Raw genomic sequence first — 21,360 nt, forward strand, 5'->3', positions numbered from 1 at the left:
TTTACAAGTACTCCCAATCTGAGCCCCTTGGGACCCAATGGGGCAGTAATAGATGTGGTATTTGAAAAGGCCTAATGGAAATCATGTTTATAGTCTAGAACGTCACCATCAGATTTCCTTGCCAGAACGCCATCAAATCAAAGTGATACCCCTGATTATTTCATGTTGACTAGGAATTCTAATTGGCACTTACGTGTTATTGATAAAAACAGGACACTGAATTATTTGCTAAGTGCACTTTGCTTAGTAAGAAAAAATTCTTTCAACTTTCAAACTATGAGGTACCTGAGGGAACAATACTTCTTGCACTTTTAGGGACTGAATGGCCGAACAACCACTGGTCAATTGCATTAAAGGAATTTAACCTACCTGTGTACACACTTTATAAAATCAAAGACTTATTTTACATTAGCAATGCTTTTTCTCCCTCCCCTAAACATTCAATCTCTGATAAACTTTATATAAACCCACCAATATTATAAAACAGTGACTCTGAATTCCCTGACAGAGGAAGAGATTCATAGGAGTTGAACACATTAATGAGGAAGCCATCTTGGTTGAAGCAACAAGTCTAATAGATAGCCCAAGATATTTCTGTATATATCATTTGAAATAAAAAGTAATTTTTCAGTGAACAAGCTATTATAAAATGTCCATACTATGGATTGCATTGTGCAGGCAATAAGGACATTTAAGAATAGGTAGAGACATGAAATAATGCCCAAGAAACATTAAGGGAAAACAAATTGTAGAATACTGTTTAATAGAATACCATTTGCCTAAAAAGAAAGATTTAACATGTATAGCGTGATGAATGTTTATATAGACAGATTTGTTGGTATATACATAAGTCTAGAAGGATACATACCAAAATTAACTATTATTCTCTCTGGGGACGATTGAATGAAGGAGAACTTGTACTGTTTATATATAGATTTTAGTGTTGTTTTAAGGAAGGGTTTACCTTTGTAATTAAACCAAACCCAAAACACCGACCTAATTTTTAAAAGGCACTAGAAATAGTGAACCGTGTTCTCAAGGATTGAAATGCTGACAGCTGGGTTGGTTTGGTTGTGCAGAGGTTCACATACTGGCAACTCACACCATTTAGTGGAAGTTGAGTTGTGGATAGACATGCTAACCACATGGATTTGCTCTGCTTTCAATAAACTAGAGATATGTCCCTGGAAACTGAGCAGAAGAAAACTATACTAGATATAAAAGCTGATGACAGAGGGTTTCACTTTCCCCGATTTCCTCCGCTAGGGTTGTCAAGGAGACTGCATTTGAATCACAGCCCTGGGGGTTTACCCCATCATATTTGGTTCCTTGCTCTTGGTTACAGCTCCTAGCATGCTATTCTGCCGCCTTTTGTCAATCAGCGTTACAGTTGCCCAGCCCTTCTGAATTGTATGCTTCCTCAGGGCTTGTCTCTGCATTCCTCACTGAGCAAGATATCCTGATAAACTTTATCTCTCACTGCCTTTGCTCCTCACTTTTGTGTGGTATGACTTCAAATCAGAGTATGAGGTACTGTCCGATATTAACCATCTCATGTGGGTTTCAGAGGACAGGGATTTTCTATTTCAGCTCCCCTTGCATACCCAGAACATCACAAAATGAGAAAGAATGATATACAGTTGACCCTTGAACACTTTGGGGGTCAGGGATGCCAACCTGCTTTACGGTCGAAAATTTGAGTATAACTACAGTCAACCCTCCACATACATGGATTCCCAGCTGTGGGTAGAAAATACAGCTGACTCTTGAACAACATGGGTTTAAATGGCACAGGGCCACTTACACACAGGTTTTAAACCTGTGTTGTTCAAGGATTAATTATATGCTATTAAAAAGAACAAACCCGAAATAGAGTCATTTTTGCTAAGTCCAAAACTGAATAACTAACCAAACTGCAGTTTCAGCCTCTCCCAGGAGTGAAATTTTAAACCAATCAGTCTGGAATTTCCTGGTCAGCACTAGTGAGGTCACCTCCCTGATAAAACCCCCCTGCCTTTCCCTAGGAAGGGTGACCTTGCCTGAAATAAAAACCTTCCATTTTGTATAAGCCCTCTGAGAACCCCTCCAGCTGCCAGATGGGATGGTGCCTGATTCATGAATCGTTTAATAATGCCAATTAGAGCTTCAAATTTAACTTGAATTTTGTTATCAGTCTCCTTTTGGTTTCATAGATTACAATCTGTGAGAGGATATTCTGTTGACAAAGCTGTGTGTTCTGTCGAGTGTCTTGCACCTATGAACGAGGTAGGACGATTGTCATATCCTCAGTTCAGCTGAAAGGACTGAAGCAGAAAGGACTCTGTTGAGTTACTATTCATATTCTGAAAGCAAAAATTGCAAATTCATCCTCAGGCTCAATAGAGGGGAGAATGATGATAACAAAGTGTTGTTTTTCTGAATTGCTAAAGAATGTTAGAGCCAACGTGATTCACTGTAGTGTCATTTTTAAAAATGTGCCGGCCTCAGTACTGTGGCTAAGGGTTTTGCTTCTGCCTACAGCTGATGGGACCCCCTCCAGGGCTCAGGCGCGCTCAGCTGGAGTGGGCTCACACACAGAGGACCAGGGCTTTATTTTCAGGTTTTATTTCATTTTTTAAAACAACTTTTTTCATAGTTTCAAACAATAACTTATAGCTTAACATTTACAGTGGCTAACTTCTATGATTTCATATTTTCTTATTTGAAAAATAGACAAAAACCTCAGGCTCTGGAATCAAAAACTTTACATGGGAATGTTCGGGATGGAGAGAGCTTTAAAAGTGCAAAATAAAGAAATGGAAAAAGCTGAGGGTATAACCTTTCATGAAATTTGAGGGGGTAGAATTTACATCTGGGTTTGCCCATGGAGGCCTCTCACTGGCTATTCATTTCCGTCTCTCCTTTAATTATGAAGATTTTCACCTCTGACTTCTGACAAGCTGAGAGGGGTAGAGTTCTGAAAAGCAGGTAGAATAAAGAAGCACATGGAGATTCCAGCAGCTACCAGATCCAAACCGGCTTCCTGCTGTTCAGGGCACTGGAGACCCCTATAAGGACCTGCCCGAGTACAGGCCCGGCTCCTCTGACTGCTGCCTGGGTAAAGGGCACAGATGTGCATGTTTACACGCATGTGTACAGGAAGTGGCCTGAGGTGAGAACTTCTACGTATCAGGTGCAAGAGCTACAAATCAGTTGTGTAGACTGATTACCCTCTTTCCTTTTGAGTCAAGTGGTACCTTCAGAGCCCTTCTCTACATCACTGAGATCTCCCGTCTGAATACTCCAAGAGATCACTTCCTGCATCCCTGGATTCAGTAGTCAGGGGAAGGCCTCATACTACTCCAGGCAACTCCTTATCTGCCACAGGGGAAGAAGAAAAGACATGGACCTTGGGGATTTGAAGGGAGGGAAGGAAGAATGGGGTTGTTCTAGCTCTCTTTCTCCTTTACATGGATGAATTTGCAGCTGAGGGCTAGGGACAGAGCTAATAATCTCAGCCTCTACCAATAATTGGGATGGTACCTCAGTCTGTAGCTAAGAATATTAAGAGAGAAAAGATCATGGAAAATAAATACAGGCCTGCTTTACAGCTCACCAGATGGAGAAACTTTCAGGTAATCATGGTAACCAACACCTGAGAGAATAAGGGCCAGCTGTGATCCAGGCCCTAATTTCACCTGGAGCCCAATATCCCAGGGCATTTTATCAAGTTCCAGTGCTCAGTATGGTGATGATTGCTTTCTAGGTCCTTAAAGTTTCCTCAGGCTGGTCTTAAATTACTTGGAGAGCTCCATGCATACTGTGGACTTCACTTGATACCCTGACTGTGAGGTAGGTGAGTGCCAAGTGTTCCTTTGCCCACTCGGGAGAGAACAAGGGCCTGACTTGAGACATGAAGTGTTAGTGACTGTGAGGGACAGATTCAAACTCTGAGCTGAGTGACTTTCCAATTGTACCACCTATTATGCAGGCCCATCTTTCACACAGCTTGTCAGGAGGCCATCTGGAGGCCAGATGCTGCCCATGGTGGAGGAGAACAGCTGTTTTCCTCACACTGACTGAAGTTCGGGCCACAAGAAGGAAAATCCAAGTAATGTTGGCCTAAGAGAGGAAGAGAAAGGTTATTTTGCCCCCTATTCCTTGCTCCCAGTGCTAGTCCCTCAACAAATTAAGCTCTTCTCCCTAAAGTTCCAGGCCATGGGGAGGTCCTCGCCCTGCTCTGGGCAACTTACTATGGCACAATAGCACACCTCTCGTCTCTTATGTCTGCTTCTTAGGCAGCAGACTATCTAAAAGCCTCATGTTTTCTCAATAGCTCCCACAGCAGAGAGTTGGAGGGCACAAGCAGACAGGTGCACAAAGAGCTGCACACTCAGTCTGGAGATGCTCTAGCATCTGATCCGGGACTCCTCCAATGGCCATCCCCCAGGCCGAGCAGAGCGCAGTGAGCAAGCAGCCAGTGCCGGCCTGGCACCGTCGGTTATGGGTTAGCATGGCTCTGACAACTGCAGCCAAGCCAAGCTCTGGCTCAAAGCCTCAAGCACTCTTCTCCTTGAACTTCATGTAGATACAGAACTGACTTTGTCCAATCCAGAGTCCTCAAGTCCATGCAGCCAACTTTGTTAACACGTGGCAGTCCCATCAGGAATAGGTGGCTGTAGCAGGGCAACCAGAGGCTCTTAAAATGGATTGGTGTGTTTGTTCCTTTCATTGGAAAATATTTTTCTCTTGAGGTAGGAATGTAATTGGGCTCAGTCTTGGCTAACACTCAACATCTTGCAACTCAATCTCCTCAGTTGTGCTCTCTGCAAAGCAAATGATAAGTCAATGAGTTGCAGATCAGCCACAAGGTGGTTTTTTGGTGACAAGATAACATGTTCCATCTCAGGCCATGAAAACACGAATTGATTATCACAGGGCCCAGAAAATTACCTTTGAGCTTGTGTCTTCTCTTCCTCTGAAATTTATACGCACACTTATTACAAACCCACATGAGGCTAATTAACACTGCAGCCACAGCAGCAAGAAAAGCCAAGAAGACAGCAACGAAGTGGAGGTCTTCATAGAGGATCTCTGTACAGTGCGGGAAGGGGAAGATAAGTCTGTTAATATTATGAAGTCAGCCTCCCACGCACTTGCGGTCAGTGGGGCACTGGGCCCCTGGGGTTGTCTTACCTGACACATGCAGCACAATGGTGCCAAACTGGCTGCTCCCCAGGTGTTCTGTCACCGTGATGACGTAGTAGCCCGAATCCCTCACACCCACACTGAAGAGCTGGATGGAGCCGTTGTCAAAGGTGCAGACTCTGTCCTTGTGGCTTTGGGAGACGTTGGCCTGAGTCCCTGGCTTCCACTGCACAATCTTCTGCACTCCCCAGTTGGATGTATACTTCCATTCGATGGTGGGGACACCATGACAGGAGTAGTCCACCGAGAGCAGGATGTCTTCTCCGGCCGTGGCATTGATGGTGGACTGGGGAATGTACAGTGACATGCTCTGACCTGCAGGATGGAGTGCCAGATGTGGGGCAACTTATATGAACTTAATATGGTGACATAAACTTCTATAATTCATTGATTGTTTATTATATGACAGGCTCTCTTCTAGGTTCTGGTGCTGATGCTACAATGATGAATGTTATGGACAGAACCATTATACCCGCCCCCTACCCCGCCCCAATTCCTATATTGAAGCGCTAACCACCAGTGCGGGTGTATTGGGAATTGGGGCCTCAAAGGAAGTAATGAAGGTTAAATGAGGTCCCAAGGATAGGGCCCCGATCCAATAGGATTAAGGTCTTTATAGAGGAAACACCAGAGATCTCGTGCTCTCTCTCTCTCCATGGACCCAGATAGAGGAAATGCCATGTGAAAACTCAGCAAGGAGGCGGCTGCCTGTAAGCCGGGAAGGGAGTTCCCACCAGAAACTGACCCTGCCAGCACCTTGATCTTGGACTTTCCAGTCTCCAGAACTATGAGAAAATAAATTTCTGTTGCTTAAGCACCCCGAGCCTGTGGTATTTTGTTATGGCAGCCAGAGCTAAGACAGTGAACAAGACAAAGTTACTGTTTACTGTTCCCTGGAGCTTCCTTTCTGTATGACAGACCACAAGATCATCTTGAATAATGACAAGTACTTTAAGGGTAATGAAACAGGGCACTAGTGATGGCGGGGGTGGAGGTGGTACACACCACTAGATAGGATGGTCAGGGAGCACCTCGCTGAGGAAATGACATTTGACTGAGACCTAAAGGACGGGGAAGGGGAGGCAGCCAGGTGAAGACATGTGGGAAGAGCATTTCAGGAAGAAGGAATAACTATAAAGACTGTGAGCACTGGTGTTTGAGGGACAGAAAGGAGGCCAGTATGCCAGAATGCAGTGATCTGTGGGCAGAATTTAGGAGACAAGGTTGGAGAGTGGGAAGGACCCGGGTTGTGACGTGAGGGTCAGAGGTAAGGTTTTCCTCAAGGGTGATGTGAATTCATAGGAGAATCAAACGGGAAGGTAACATTCTCCATTAAGCTTGAGAATGTCTGCTGTGGAGATTGTTCCAGGGGTGAGGGGACTAGAGTGGAAGCAGGAAGAGCAGTCAGGTGGCTGCTGTAGCAGACTGGTTAAGAGATGGAGATGTAACCTTGGAGAGTGAAAAGCAGTCTGATTTAGGATATGAATTTGGAAGTAAGAAGGACAGAACATACTGATGGACTAGATGTGGGAGTAGGTGAGGCAAAGAGACATTAAGCAGAGATTTCTGCATGAAATGAGTAGATGAGTAGTGCCACTGGCTAAGGTTACACATATATTGTTATACACATATTCATAGGTACCAGGCATAGGCCCCGTGCTAACCGCTTTACACACATCATCTCATTAGCCTCACACAACCCATTGTGATTCTATTGAGATTTACATATAAGAAATCTCAGCCTCCACAGGACTAACTAGCTTGTCTAAATTCACTCTGCAAGGCTGAGATACACACAAGGCCTGCCAATTCTAAAGCTCAGTTACCTAACCTCTATGCTCAGATCAAAGGTCAGTTGTCAGTGGACAGCACAGAATGTAACAAATACCCCCACACTGAGAGGAATGGTCAGGGCTGGCTGGAGACCAGAGAATGTACAGGGCAGGGTTCAGGCTTAGAGCCCATCCTTTGGTTTCCACCTCCACATCCTGGTTCTCTCTCTCACTCTTTGGGTGCCCAGTCACCCCAGGGTCCTTGCTATGTGGCTCCAGGTAACCACACCTGTTATTTTCCCAAGCTTTTCTCATTGTCTTCTCCTGTTCCTAGCATTTCCCATTTGTGCTGTTCTCCTAAAACATGGCAAGGTGACTGGAGATAATCTGATAAATTCCATGCTGAAAAGTTGGGAAGTAATAATGGCTTTCAAGAGTTATAGCTACCAAGTAACAGATATATATTTTCTCCCCAACTCTGGATTTTAAAAAAAGTTAAACTCACAGGAAGGTTGAAAAACAAGTATAAATAATATCTATATAACTTCTCCTAGATTCACCAATTACTAACATTTTGCTGCATTTGCTTTCTCTCTTTATCTCAAGAAGAAAATAGAGATCAAATTCCGGGTCAGCCTGTGGAATGCAGGAATTTTGTATTTTTTTCATCTCTGTGTCCCCTGTACCCAGGATCATGCCTGACAGAGTGATTGGTCAATAAATGTTTGTTGAGTAAATGAATAAGTGAATAACCAAATATTTATAGAAGCAAGAAGGAGCCATTCCTGATAGAACTATTGCTGCTTGGGTGGTTTGAAAAAATTAGGCACATCTAAAAGCTAACAAACATATAAGAACTATAATTTAGTCAAGTTATATACGTATTATGTACTTTACAATACTTATCTCTTATTTTTTTACATGAGTCAGCTACATGCCCACATAGCTAGGAAATGGCAAAGGTGAGATCTGAATGCAGTTCTGTCTGATATAAAAACTGTGTTTTTCCCACTCTACTTGGTGACTGACTAGCTATCATTTATCCATCTATATTTTTTGATTTATCTGACTTTGAATATGAGCAGTTGGAAAAGTGATTACTGTAGGATCCAGAGAACCATATTTAGTAATGACAAGTCTATATCATCACTTCTGTGTATTTCATATACATCCTGTGTTAACCATGTTGATCAAAGGAGACTACCAGCCCTTTTAATAGCCTTAGGGACCTTCATTTAAGCCTTTCAGTTACTCTGGCCCAAGAAATAGCAAAACTGAAAAACAAAAATAACAAGCCCAAGTTTCTGAGATGCTAATATAAAAAAATAACATAAACGGAGCCACTTTAAAATGGAGCTGGAGCTGCCATGCCAGAGGAACTGCCTTGAAGGTCTCATGCCCCAACTCTTTGGAATATTAAAACAAGGCAAAATAACCTTTGGAGGGTCTAAAGCAACATCGTGCCCCAAAGAACTATTTGCAAAGATAACAAGAAAGCAGATATTATGACTACCGGACTGATGACTACCTGAATGAAAGGATTATTCCTGGTGGCAATGAGGTGTGGCGGAGACACCTGATGTGGGCAGGATCCACATAGGTTTGACCCTGGGGCCTCCTACCTGTGAGACCTGGAGAAAGTACTTTCACTTCTGAGAGCCTTAGTGTCCTCTGCTGTAGAATGACAACTGGAAAACCTCCTGAAGGAAGGCTGTGAGAACATACAGGTGTAAGGCCTAGCAGGGCACAGCACTTAGTGCCAGTCCAGGATCTGTGGTCTCCAGCACTCACTCTTCTGAGTGGGCCTCAGGGTGACTAACCCTCTCGGTTTGTCTGGGACCAAGAGTTTTCCCAGGATTTGGGAGTTTCGGTGCTAAACTCAGGACAGTCATGGGAAAATCAAGACAGTTGGTCACCCTACATGAGACTCAAAGAAATATTGAAGAGCACAGAGTAAACGCCAAGGTATATAATGCCAAGGTAAATGAGGTGCCCAAGGGGCTTAGCAGGGGTAGGTGCAGGGCAGCCAACTCTGGGTAAGCTGAGGGAGGAAAGCATTTCCTTCCTTACCCAGCTGGCTCCCAAACACATCTCTCATGGGTCAGCACTCCTATTGCACCCTCACTTTAGTAGGGACCTCCCATTAGCCACTGAACCCAGGCAGTACTCCACAGCAGGTTACTGGCTCCTGGGTGCTGGCCTGGTGAATACTATAATCCCATTTACAGAGGACCAAATTCAGGTTTGCGGGAGTTGGAGAAGCGGAGAGACACTCATTTAAGCTGAGGCTGGAAGAATAAGATTTTAAAAGCTTAGGAGAGGGAGGAAGCACAATCCAGCTGAGAGAACAGTGAACCCACACAGGGAGGCATGGCGAATCCTCAGGTTTGGAACTTGGCAAGCAAGAAGTGCAGGTTGGCTGTAGCATGAGGAATCTGTGAAGTCTGGGGATTACCTGGAGGAGTTATCCCTCAGGCAGGGAGGATCCAGGAAGATGTTGAAATAGAAGTATGGCAGGATCAGAACTGGGCTCCCAGAGGGCAATCTGGCAGCAAAATTTGTTATCTTATCATTTACACAAATCACCTGCACGGCCCTAGGCCCACCAGATGTGGTTGTCCTATGCACCTTCAGGAGAACCTCTGGCTGGAGTCCAAACAGTTGGGAACAGCTAGGTATGGCCTTACCCGGGCCTGAACTGGGGAGAAGATAGGGAGCAGCAGGAAGTGCACATGAACACAACCGACTGTGAGACCTCTGCTGGGAGAAGTTGTTTCCCATTCATCTCAGAAACCCCAGTGTCCAGCATAGGACCTGGCACTTTGTAGATGCTTGTAGGACATTTGGTCCTGCATAAAACATGCACAGAGACATTTGATCCACACCAAAACGCCCCTGATATTTGATCCTGTACCAAAACATCCATGGAGACATTTGGTCTGTAGTTAATATAAATCCTGCTCTTCTGTAAGATTTGAATGCTGACCCATATACCTAACCCCACATACCATTATCAGCTAGGCTATCGAGGCAAGAAGGGTTATTATTGTCAATACAGCTATAACCCAATTATTGGAGCAATAAAGCATGATAGTGTTTTTTACTATGAATCCTGTAAACCAAACAAAGAAGTAAACATTATGAACCCTTTGAACCCAGGGACATTTTCTAAGTATGGACATTTTAAACAGGACCAAATATTTACTAATTGTATGAATGAATGAATGAATGAATGAAGACATGTATGGCCTGCCTGTCAAACTGCTGCCTATTTAGAGAGAGAAGGAAGGGAGGATCTATGTTGAGCTGAGGGGGCAATGGATCTGGCTGAGGGAGGTGCCGGCAAAACCCCTTTCCCAGCCCCAAGTCTGCTGAGAGTCAAATAGCTAGGAGTAGAAGTGGTAGAGTTTCATACAACTAAAATGCCATGTCTTTGCCTCACTTCTGCCATTCTTGAAACAAGCAAGGAATTCTGGAAACACAGCGTCATGTTGGAGGCCAACACAGCAACCCCAAAACTGCCTTTTGGATTTAGATGCCATGAATAGGGTTGATGACTGACATCTGCACGTAATTTACAGGGTACCTGTCCCTCCTGTTAGCTCAGGTAGTAATTCCCTGCACTCAGAGCCTGAGTACTCAGAGACCAAAGCTCAGCTCATCCCTGAAGGAGCTCCCCCATGATCTTGCTGTTTAAGGGTCTTGGAAAGTCACCCAGATGTCAACCAAACCCAAGCAACGTGGACAGAAGTAGGTTTAGATAGAAGATGATAGACTGCTCCCCTCATCAGGTTCCTGTGTTTGTACCCCAACCAGAAAAATAACTCTAAAATAGCAATAGCCAGCATTTCTATTGGTAATACCTGTTAGGTACTAGCTGTCATACACAACTATCACAGTGAAACGCAGTCTGGGAAAGTTGAATGACTTGGCCACTATCAGGCTGGTAAAGATGAAGAAGTTTGATAATAACACGTTGTTAGGTGTGTGCAGGAGTTATACTCAAACATGACCATGGGGATTGTCAATGGGTGTAACCTGCTTGGAGGGCAATATGATAAAATCTATAGAATTTTTTAAATAGCACATACCTCTAGCCCCAGAATTCCACTTTTAGGAACTTATTCTACTAGTAATAAGGGCACGTAGATGCAAAGATATATGTGTAAGTATCGAAACTGAAGCAAAGTATAGTCAATGGTCGTAGTAAAAGACTAGAGACAAACTATGTGTTCATTGGTAAAGGAAAACTGTGTCTTACAACACTTCTGACACTACCTACGTGGAGTCAGCACAGACCCCACAGGTTAATGGCTCAGTCTCACAAGACTGCCCCCAACTCCAGACGCCAATCACAAGGCTTGGCCTCCCGTACTTTTGACTAACTGGCTACACATCAGGGGTTCTCACGACCCCTCCTCAGGCTTGAGAGTTTGCTAGAATAGTTCATAGAACTTGAGAAATCACTTTACTTAGTATTCCCTGTTTACTGCAAAGGAACAGCCAAATGGAAGAGACACATAGGGCAAGGTATGTGGGAAGGGGCGTGGAGGTTCCATGCCCTCTCTGGGTATGTCACCCTCCCAGCAGCTTGTTGTGTTTACCAACTTAGAAGCTCTCTGAATTCCTTCAGTTTGGTTTATTCTGGGGTAGGGTGCAGGATGTTTCATTCTATAGGGATGACTGAATGAAATCCTATTGGTGATTAATTCAATCCTAGTCTCTTCCTTTTCTGGAAGCCAGAGCGGGGAGGCTAAAAGTCTGAACCTTCTAATCACATGATTGCTTCCTCTGCCAATCAGCCCTCATCTTCCAAGAGTCTCCCCATTAATAAACAAAAAGACACTCATCACTCTGGTGATTTCAAGGAGTTTAAAAGCTTTTGTGTCAGGATTCAGGGACTAAGACCAAATATTATAAAAAAAGATGCTCTTATCACTCCCATATCACTCAGGAAATTGCTAGGGTTTTAGGAACTCTGTGTTAAAAACCTGGAGCAGAGACCATATATATTTCTTATCATTTCACAACTAGTTAAATAAACTATCAATATTCATACTTTGAATTATCAACGTTCATGCTTTGGAATACGAGAGACATTAAAAAATGAGGTTGATCTATATGCATTAGTATTAGATAATGTCAAAAATAATGAAAAAGCACAGGGCAGAACAGCGTGTACATGTTTCCATTTAAGTATACACACATACATACACACACACATACACGTGCGCACTTATCAATATAAATGTACCTCCAGAAGGATACACTACAAACCAGGAGCTGTGGTTCCTTTTGGGGAGGAGATTGTGTGTCTGGGGTGGGAGAAAGCCTTACATTTCACTCTATACCCTTTTTAACAGTTGGAATAGTTTGGGAAGTTTGTGAATTACTTAAAACAATAAGGGAATGCTAACACTGGGTCTGATCTCCAGATTTTTTACTTTAGAAAATGTTAGTAATTCACATTCACACAACTGACAAAAGCACTCAGCAAGGATTGTTTCGATCTGTGAAGCCAGGTAGGAGACTGGTTAAGAAATTATGCTTTTTGCTTCAAGGTAGTTGTTTATTTGACCACTAAGCAAACTATTACCAGTTTATTATAAAGGATCCAACTCAGAAACAGCCAGAGGAAAGATGCATAGGGCAAGAGAGGAACCTGAGGCTCAGAGGCATAATATAAGTGCCCAAGTCCATGCCAAGTAGAAAGTCAGACCTGGGTCTGGAACTCAACCCTCTTTTCACTGCCCCACAGTGGCCTCCAATAAGATAAGGCACTTAGAGTATAGAGGTGGAGTTTTTCACTTTTTTGTTTTCCCAAATAACATATTGCTCAGTGCTAGTAAAGATTTGAGAGACAGATATGACAAAAAGCAGGAGTCTAGACTTGAGCTTTCCCAAACGGTAGCTGCTAGCCACAAATAGATAGCTATTGAGCACTTGAAATTGGCTAATCGAATTGATATGTGCTCTAAGTGTAAAATACACATCAAATTTTGAAGACTTAGTATGTTAAACAGAACGTAAAATATCTCAATAATCTTTACATTGATTACACATTGAAATGGTAATATTTTGGATATATTGGGTTAAACAAAATATATTAGTAATCTTAACATTGATTACATGTTGAAATGATATTTTGAATCTATTGGGTTGAACAAAATATGTTTTAAAATTAAAGTAAAAAGAAATAGATGAAATTAATGTGGCTATTAGAAAGTTAAATGAAAACATGTGGCTTTCATGTATGGCTCGCATTATACTGCATATACAGCACTGATTTAGATGATCACAGTTATGCCCTCTTGCAAAACAAAAATCCTGTTCCCTTGGGGTTGTTCTACTCTCTCCTTTTCAACAATGTGAGCACTCTGCCCCCTAGTTCCAGCATTCCCACAGACAGTCCATCCCTATTCCACAAGCACATTCTCCTACTCCACCTTGGCCCCCAGTAAAGCAGCCTGCTCTGACTACAACCTTCTCTCCTTTGTTTACTGTTCAACTTCTCCCATTAGCCTCCTTGGTCCTTCCGCTCCAACTCACTCTATTTTTCCCAATCCATCATCCTTACTTCCTTCTCTGCCTAGCCTGGGTTCCATGCCCATCACATCCTAAACACTCCTGCCAGTTCTTTAAACTCCACTGGCCTGTTCGTCAAATTTGCCTAGTAAAACCGTAGTCCTCGATCAATGACTCTCTACTTCTCTGCCCAAACCTGAGTGTCAGCACTGCAGAATTCCCACAGCAGACACTCTCCAAAATGACAAAGCCCACTATTTCCAGTGTACATTCAAGATCACCAAATTCAAGAGCACCCTCCATACTGCCAATCTTACTGTCTTTCATGTAAATTTATACTTCCTCTTTCCACAGTTACTAAGACAAGGTCCTTCCAATCTCTTTGGACCTCCAAATTCCTTCTCTTTCTCAGCAGATGACCTCCTCCTAGGACACTGCTGACCACTCTCTCCAGCTTGAAACACCCTTGTGATTTCTGGGCCACCACACTTACCCGGTATTCTTCCCAGCTCCTTCTCTGATGGTAGAATAGAAATGTAGCAGGCTTCGTGAGAGGTCAACTCAACTTTTCTCCCCAGGTGCCAAGAAGGCACACCTGTCTGTGGGAGTGGAGGGTGGCAGAGGAGGGTGAAATGCTGTCTGGAGAAGCCTGGGGAGAGCAACACCACACAAACTCTGAAATCAAAGACCCAGGTTCTGTTTGGCTGCACACGCCCTGGCGGGGTGATCGCATAAATCCCTTCCCCTGTCTGACCCACCATTTCCTCTTTTGTAATTAGGGATCATCACAACTTGGATATCAATGAGTCAATAAAACACAAACCAAAAAGGTGGGTGAGAGAGCTTGACAGCTAGAAACAATTCCAACAGGCAAAAGATCTCCCTTCCCTGATTTCTTATCCAGAAGAATCCCTGATTCTGGGCCATTAGAATTGAATCCAGTCTCATTCCATTTAATGAGCTTTTGGGAACAGAAGTGAGAGGGACTAACTTTTGTGGAGCACCAACTCAGCATCACAGGCTCCATGTGGAAATCTATTAGTTAATTTGGTGCCCAACCAGTTCAGCCCAATCTCTTCTCAGAGCCCCTGCAGAGAGGGCCGTTTGAACACAGCAACAGGTGAGATAAGTAATTCCATTTGCGCCCCACCCTCTAATGCTATAACAATATTTCTCAACATTTAGCTGTATCAGAACCACCTGGAAGACTTGTTAAAACACAACCGCTGGGACCCAGCCTCAGTTTCTCACTCTTTTGGTCTGGGGTGAGGCTCGAAGTTTGCATTTCTAACAGATTTCTAGGTATTACTCCTGTTGGTCCTAGGACCATGCTTTTAGAACTTCAGCAGTAATGATTCTGCAAGACTTTAGGGCAAAGCTGGCACCGAGGGCGCTCCCAGCATCCCCGCAGGCCAGCATCTCCCCTCCTTCTCCAACTCTGCTAACACCACTCTGCCAGGCCGGAGACCAGCCTCTGCTGCAGAACTTCTCATCTTGGAGAGGGAAAGACTTGGGACACCCAGCCATCACCATAAAAAGGACCAGTGGGTAGAGATTGAAAGGAGACAGGTTCTGGTGAACAGAATTGAGACAGTGTGTGTACTCATCAGATGCATTCATAGACTCTGGAGTCAGATAGGCTGTGTTCAGCATTTAGGTCTGCCGGTAACAGCTGTGCGATCTGGAGTAAATAGTTGTCAGTGCCGAGCTGATCAAGAAGGGAAGGTTTTGGTGGTGAGACGCCCAGTTGGAAGAACGCACAAGGGGCCAGTATGAGAATGAAATGGCAAGCACCAACTTTATTGTGGGGAGCGCTGTCCTATTGTGCAGAGAATGCTTCTGAGGGGAACATGCTTCTGCTTCTCTTCTGCTCCCCAGGGGACCACATGGCTTCATATATATCAGAGTACAATAGTGGCATTCGGCCACACATGTGTGATATAATAAGCTGAATTATGTTTACATATGTTAGGTGCAGGCACCCTATTACATTCTAAATCTGGAGTCCTGTTCCTAGCCATTGGCCTGGATCACAGCCAGGCCTGGGACCCACACTCCACTCCTACAGGGTCACAGTGCAGGATCTGGCCTGGAGGGTGCTACCTTGGGCCCACAATCCACTTACCATTCCTTGAGTGGCTTAGCCCTGTGGAGCATCACCCCCGGGGTTCTCTTTACCTGCTGTCTCTCTGGGTGCTGCTCAGCACACCAGGGGCATTATGACACGGCAACTTGTGCTTAAGCCTGGGTCAATGATAGCCCCCATCGCTTTGCTACCTGTTCCATGGTATGAGCCGTCTGTGTACCAGGCATCCTAAGGGATGGGAGCCTGACCCTCTACAGAGGGACTCAGTATGTCTCTCATCTCAGCAGGCTATGCCAGGAGCATTGCTTGGAACTGCACTCGTCCCAATAGGGAGTACAGCTGACTTGACAGTGGCTTGCAGAAAACTGTGTCTGCTGCTTCAGGTACACCCCTCACTTGGTCTGTGCAATTCCCCTATGGGGAGTCTTCACCTAAAACCACAGCCACCCCTCCATGGGGTATGTGGACTGCACGGTAACAGGATTAGGGCCTATGTGGACTGCACTGGCCAGAAGGGCTGCATATATGGCAGCCAGTTGCTTCTCTATCAGAGAATGCCACGCTTCTGCGCCTTTCCATAACTGGGACCAGAAGTCTATTGGTACCTTCTGGGAACCATGCTTCTGTCACAAGCCCCATCCAAACCCTGCACCCTCCACCTACACCTTCCGCCTAAGATCCGAGACCTACCCAAGCTCCATTCCTTTAACTGTTAAGACGACTTTCAGATTGAATATGAAGAAACCAGCAAGAGTTGAAAACCCTGGTTTAACTAAAGAATTATCATCCCGCTACTGGCCCAAAGGGAGAGAAGATGGCCATGCTATGTCTGAGCTCACTATTTCCTGCTGCTCAGAACTTTCTCCCTCCCTGCTCACATAGCTACTTCCTACTTTACCTTCAAGGTTCTTCTTCAGGAAGCCTCCTCACAACTCTGAACTGAGCTAAATGCCTTTCTCAATGCTCCCAGGGCATCTGACCTCAAATTACCAGGTTAGGATCTGCCCTCCCCTCTGAATCATGTGATCTCTCATTGCAGGGACTGTGCTGAGTATCTCTGGCTCTTGGATTGGTGGCCCTCGCATAGTAGGTGCTCAGGAACTATTTATTGAACCAAGCAAACCTAAGACTGGTCAGAAAGTATCTATAGGTTTGTCAAAATCAAACCACAAATAAGATGCAAGTGAGACTCTACCACACTCAATGGTGGGTGTTCTGAGAACAGAAGGAGGGAGAAATATGCACACTTCTTGACAAGCTGATTTCATAAGATGAGACTAATGGAGAGGACTGAGAAATGGTCCAGTCCAGGAGCTCTCTGCTTGGCACACATCGGAATAACCTGAGGAGCTTAAATGTGAAACAAAACTATGCTGGGTTCTGCCCTCCATGATACCGATTTCACTGTCTGGGGTGAGGTATGGGCATCTATAGGTCTTACAAACCCCACAGGTGGTTCTAATGTGCAGTCTGAGCTGAGAACCACTAAGCCAGCCCATTCTTCATGCCCTGTGTGGTCAGAGAAGGAAGGTAACCTCATACACAGGGCTTATGGCCAGCACTGGGACTGCGACCAGTCCCCAGGCCCTTCTCCTTCTATAGCGAGGTTCCCCAGGAAGCCTCAGCTTGGCACAGGCCTGAGCTGCCCCCCTGGGGTGCTCTTCAGCAGAGAGAAAGGCCAATGTGCTTCCTAGGCCACATGTGAACAAGGAATGTCCTGTGCTCTTTTTACGGTCCAGTGTGTCATTTCCCCTTTGCCCACAGGGCTAACTGGTGCCTTCCAAGCCCAGCAAACCAGTTATGGTAGAAAATCATTTTCCAACTTTGAACTTGCCAGCCACACCTATCTCCTACTCCCATTTCTGCTGGATGAGTAAACTTTCCTACTCCAAGCCCATTTTCCAGGGAAAACCCAGGTGTAGGCAGACCAGGATCCTGAGTACGCTGGACTTAATAGGGGTGCAGAGTCAGCAGGGTACCAGCTAAGATACCAGTACGTGCATGCTAAGGCAGCACCTCTTCTTATGCTTAGCATGTCCAGACCCTGCCAGGCCCAAAGAGGAACAGTGCGCTTATTTTTTGAGCACTTGCTGTATGCCTAGAATTCTCTTCTCCCCCGTCTTGCTGTATACACTCATCTTTCAAGACTCAGCCTCACTTCCATGAAGCCTTTCCTACTCCCCAGGTGGGATGACTCCCGGTGACTGACAGAAGCAACAGAAATCCTCTGGGGAAGGACTCAACTTCAGTCCAGGCCGATAAAGCTATTGATTTGTAAAATGCATCCTGACTTTAGAAATATTAAAATATATTTTTTAAGTCTTACAGTGGAGGAAATGTCTAGGTATCCTTAGGTCCTGAGGATAATAGAGAGAGGAGGATCTTCTGCTTGCAGCCCCTTCCCAGACCAGCAGGGAATTTACTCAGACGCCCTTGGATATCAAGGATGAAGAAATTTAGGTGACTTTCTGGTCAATGCCACATCTCCCTCAATGGCTTCAATTTAATCTTCCAGGCATTTTCTTGTGCACTAACCCTGAAGGAGGAGTATGTGTGCAGGGGGTGCCTGTCAGTCTGGAGGTGGCCGCAGCCTTCGACATCCTCCATATGATATGCACATCACTAGCATTGCACTCGTCACCCTGAATCAGGAGTCTTCTCTCCCCTAAGTGAAGGCTAAAAGCTAAAACTTAAATGTCCATCAGGATGAGGCTGGCTAAGTAAAAAATAGCATATTTTTTTGTGATGACATAGTTATCCTAAAAGAGGTTGAGAGGAATAAGCAAGATCTCTGCTTATCAACATGGACAGAGCTTAAAAAAAAAATTGGTGTAAAAACTAAGTTGCTGAATAACAAGTACCGCATGATTGCATTACTTAAAAGCACACATAAACACCACTTTTTTGGTAGTTACATGTATATGTATGCAAAGCCGCTGTCTATAAATCTGAGTTCGGTGCAGTGAGTGACCACACCTTATCTGTCTTTGTTTCATCTGGGGCCAGTGCAGAGCCTGAAGCACATTAGGTGCTCAGTAAACTTGTGCCACATGGGGCCTTGTCCTGGAGCAATGGATCTGGGCATCGCTCCAGGGGCCTCAAGGGAATTCTTTTTGCCCTGGCTCTCCCTCCGCTTTCCACCCACCCTACCAGAACCCACAGCTCCATTCTGATTGTGGCAGCTCCCAGCCTATCCACTCCCTCCTCAACCTAGACTGAGTTCTCACTCTGTTCCTCTGCTCTCTTGGGCAATGGGCTGTGAGTGACTCAGTGAGGCCAGCTCCTCTACCCTGGCCCTACCCTGGCCCCACCCTGGTAAAGTGGGGGTATTAGAGGGCACCCATGTCTGTATTCATGTGTGCGTGCATGCACAGGTGTAAGTGTGTGTGTTGGGGGAGCAGGCTGCTTCTCAGAAGCTGAGGTTGGAAGACAGGAAGCAAGCTAACTAGCCCCCAGGCCATTATCTAAACTTTCCTACTTTAGTGTCAGATCATCTGCTTCTAAATGAGAGAGAGCACTGGATACTCATGACCCTGATGGCTAACTTACCATGTTGAGAGCTGAGAAAGGAAATGAGCAAGGGTTTTAAAAAGGCACTCTGCCTTGGCCTGCTACACAGAAGGCCTGTCAGCTTTCTAAGAGGATAAGTCTTTAAGTCCCTGTCTTAGCTTGGGCTGCTATAATAAAATACCATAGACTTGGTGGGGTGGGAGAATCGCTTAAAGAACAGACATTTATTTCTCACAGTTCTAGAGGCTGGGAGGTCCAAGATCCAGGTGCCAACAGATTCAGTTCTTGGTGAGGGCTGTCTTCCTGGCTTACAAATGGCTGCCTTCTTGCAGTATCATCACATGGTGGAGATTCTGGTGCCTTCCTCTTCTTACAAGGGCACTAATCCCATCATGGGGGCCCCCTGCCATCATGGCCTCATCTAAACCTAATTACTTCCCAAGGCTCCACCTCCAAATGTCATCACTTTGATGATTAGGGCTTCAACATACGAATTTCAGGGGGATGAAAACATTCAGTGGGTAACACTCTCATTTATAGAGAAACAGCTTCAAATGAGGGGTGTTTGTGTGTTCGTGTTTGTGGGGGTATATTTTAAAATAAACTTCAGTGTAAATGATGAATATCAGACTTTCGGGGTGGCGGCTTTTGACAGAGGCTTGAAAAGGCAGGGAATGGAAGGAGCTCTATATCATAAGGGCTGGCTCTGAAACACAAGCCATATTGAGGCAGGTGCACATCCATTCATTGTCTTTTAAGGGATAGACCCTGGCTAGCACTGGGTAGGTGCTAGGGACTCAGAGCTGGAAAAGAGTGCCTGCTTGCTTTCCTGGAGCTTACACCTGTGCATGAGTCAGATAGTCAATAGAGAATTGCAAAACTTTTACCTGTCCTCCAGGTTTTGCATGTGCTTCCTCTTTGTCTGGGACACCCTGCATTCCTCCTGTTCTATTCCCCTGGTTGCTTCTGTGCAATTGTCAGGTCTGGAAGGTGCAGCTCCCTTTGGGGGCTTGCCCTGGTTTTCCCAGTCTGGGTTTTGAGCCTCTAGGGCTTCCAGAAGAATGTCAGCACACCCTGCCTCTCAGGGCTCGCCACCCCAAGCTGGCACTCTTGTTTGCTTGTCTGAAGGCAAGACTGTGAATCATGGTATCCCCAGTACCTACTGTAGCCTGTTTCCTACTGGCAGAGGGTGCTCCGAAAGAGTGAATAAATGGATTACATACTGTGGCCAATGGCAGGCCTCTGAACATCAGGGACATCTGTACAAATGTTTCCTGAGAATGGTGGTTGGAAACATGTGCTGGGGGGTTGAAAAACGATGGAAAAGGTCACTGCCCTGCCAAGCACACCTACCAACCTGACGGACTAACAGCAGCTACTACTTGTCTCACAGGTAGCCAGAGGCACATGCCCCATGCCAGTCTTTCTGGGTTTCTGGGATTTACAGCCTCCAAAGCTGGGCACTAGCCAGAGAAGTATAAAGGTCAAGAGTGGTATAGACGGCCCAGGTTTGAATCCCAGCACTACTCCTGGCTACTTTGTGGAAGTAACAACAATCTCTTTGTGCCTCAGTTTCCTCACTTGTGAAAAAGGGATAAGAGCAGCACTTATTTCTTAGGGATGCCCAGAGAATTAAATAATAGAAGTCTTGTAATGTCTGAGGGACGGTGAATGCATACGCGCTTAACAACTGCAGGCTCCGTCTATAGGTCTCCCACCTGCAGTCGCCCTTATGCTGGTCACTCTCTAAACCTCAGTTGACTGACTAATCTGTAAAATCGGAATGCTAATAATGACAACGATTAAACGAAAAAGGAAAACTGCGTTATAATCTCGTTTGTGCCGATGGGAGGTTGTGAGGCTGGGCATTACATTCAGATTCATTAAGCAGGGGGATTCTAGTGTCTTTCCACCTAAAGCCTTCGGCTCAGTGCAGTGGAGAGGCCACCTCTGCATTCACGCCCCAGCACCCAACCCAAACCTCCAGAACCCCTTTTCCTCAAGAGATTCTGCTGTGGGTTCATCGGCGAGGTCGGGGAGACCTACAGAACGCACTGGAGATTCAGGAGGGTGAAGGGTCCCCGCGGTAGGAGGCGGGGCCCATGCGCCCTTGAGGGCTCAAACACCTCAGCTGCAGTCTGATTATTCCAGGAAAAAGAAATGAAAAATATTGCAGAGGAAGAGGCCACCAGACCGGGAGCCGGTTATCTCCCGGCCGGCTTCCGGCTCTGATAACGCCCAGCCGGCCGGGGCGAGGCGCGCACCCCGAGGAGGGCCAGA

At 45.3% G+C, this 21,360-nt stretch overlaps 1 protein-coding gene across 4 annotated transcripts in view; it reads right to left on the reverse strand.

Moving 5' to 3' along the window:
- Nucleotides 1-3,034: 3,034 nt before the first annotated feature.
- VSTM5 (V-set and transmembrane domain containing 5) overlaps nt 3,035-21,360 on the reverse strand; it is an 18,875-nt gene continuing 549 nt past the window's right edge. Inside the window, exons 2-5 of one of the 4 annotated variants that reach the window (XM_015585959.2) lie at nt 13,978-14,133; nt 5,176-5,502; nt 4,933-5,073; nt 3,035-4,805 (exon numbers count right to left, since the gene is read on the reverse strand). In XM_015585959.2, coding sequence (XP_015441445.1) covers nt 4,762-4,805; nt 4,933-5,073; nt 5,176-5,502; nt 13,978-14,133 — 668 coding nt within the window. In that variant the 3' untranslated portion in view covers nt 3,035-4,761. Of the gene's footprint in view, nt 5,074-5,175; nt 5,503-13,977; nt 14,134-21,360 lie in introns of all 4 variants that reach the window. The other 3 variants (XM_006907477.3, XM_015585958.2, XM_015585960.2) reach the window with 3 other exon arrangements.

This window comes from Pteropus alecto, unplaced genomic scaffold (genome assembly GCF_000325575.1).
Source record: "Pteropus alecto unplaced genomic scaffold, ASM32557v1 scaffold12, whole genome shotgun sequence".
NCBI lineage: Eukaryota > Metazoa > Chordata > Mammalia > Chiroptera > Pteropodidae > Pteropus > Pteropus alecto.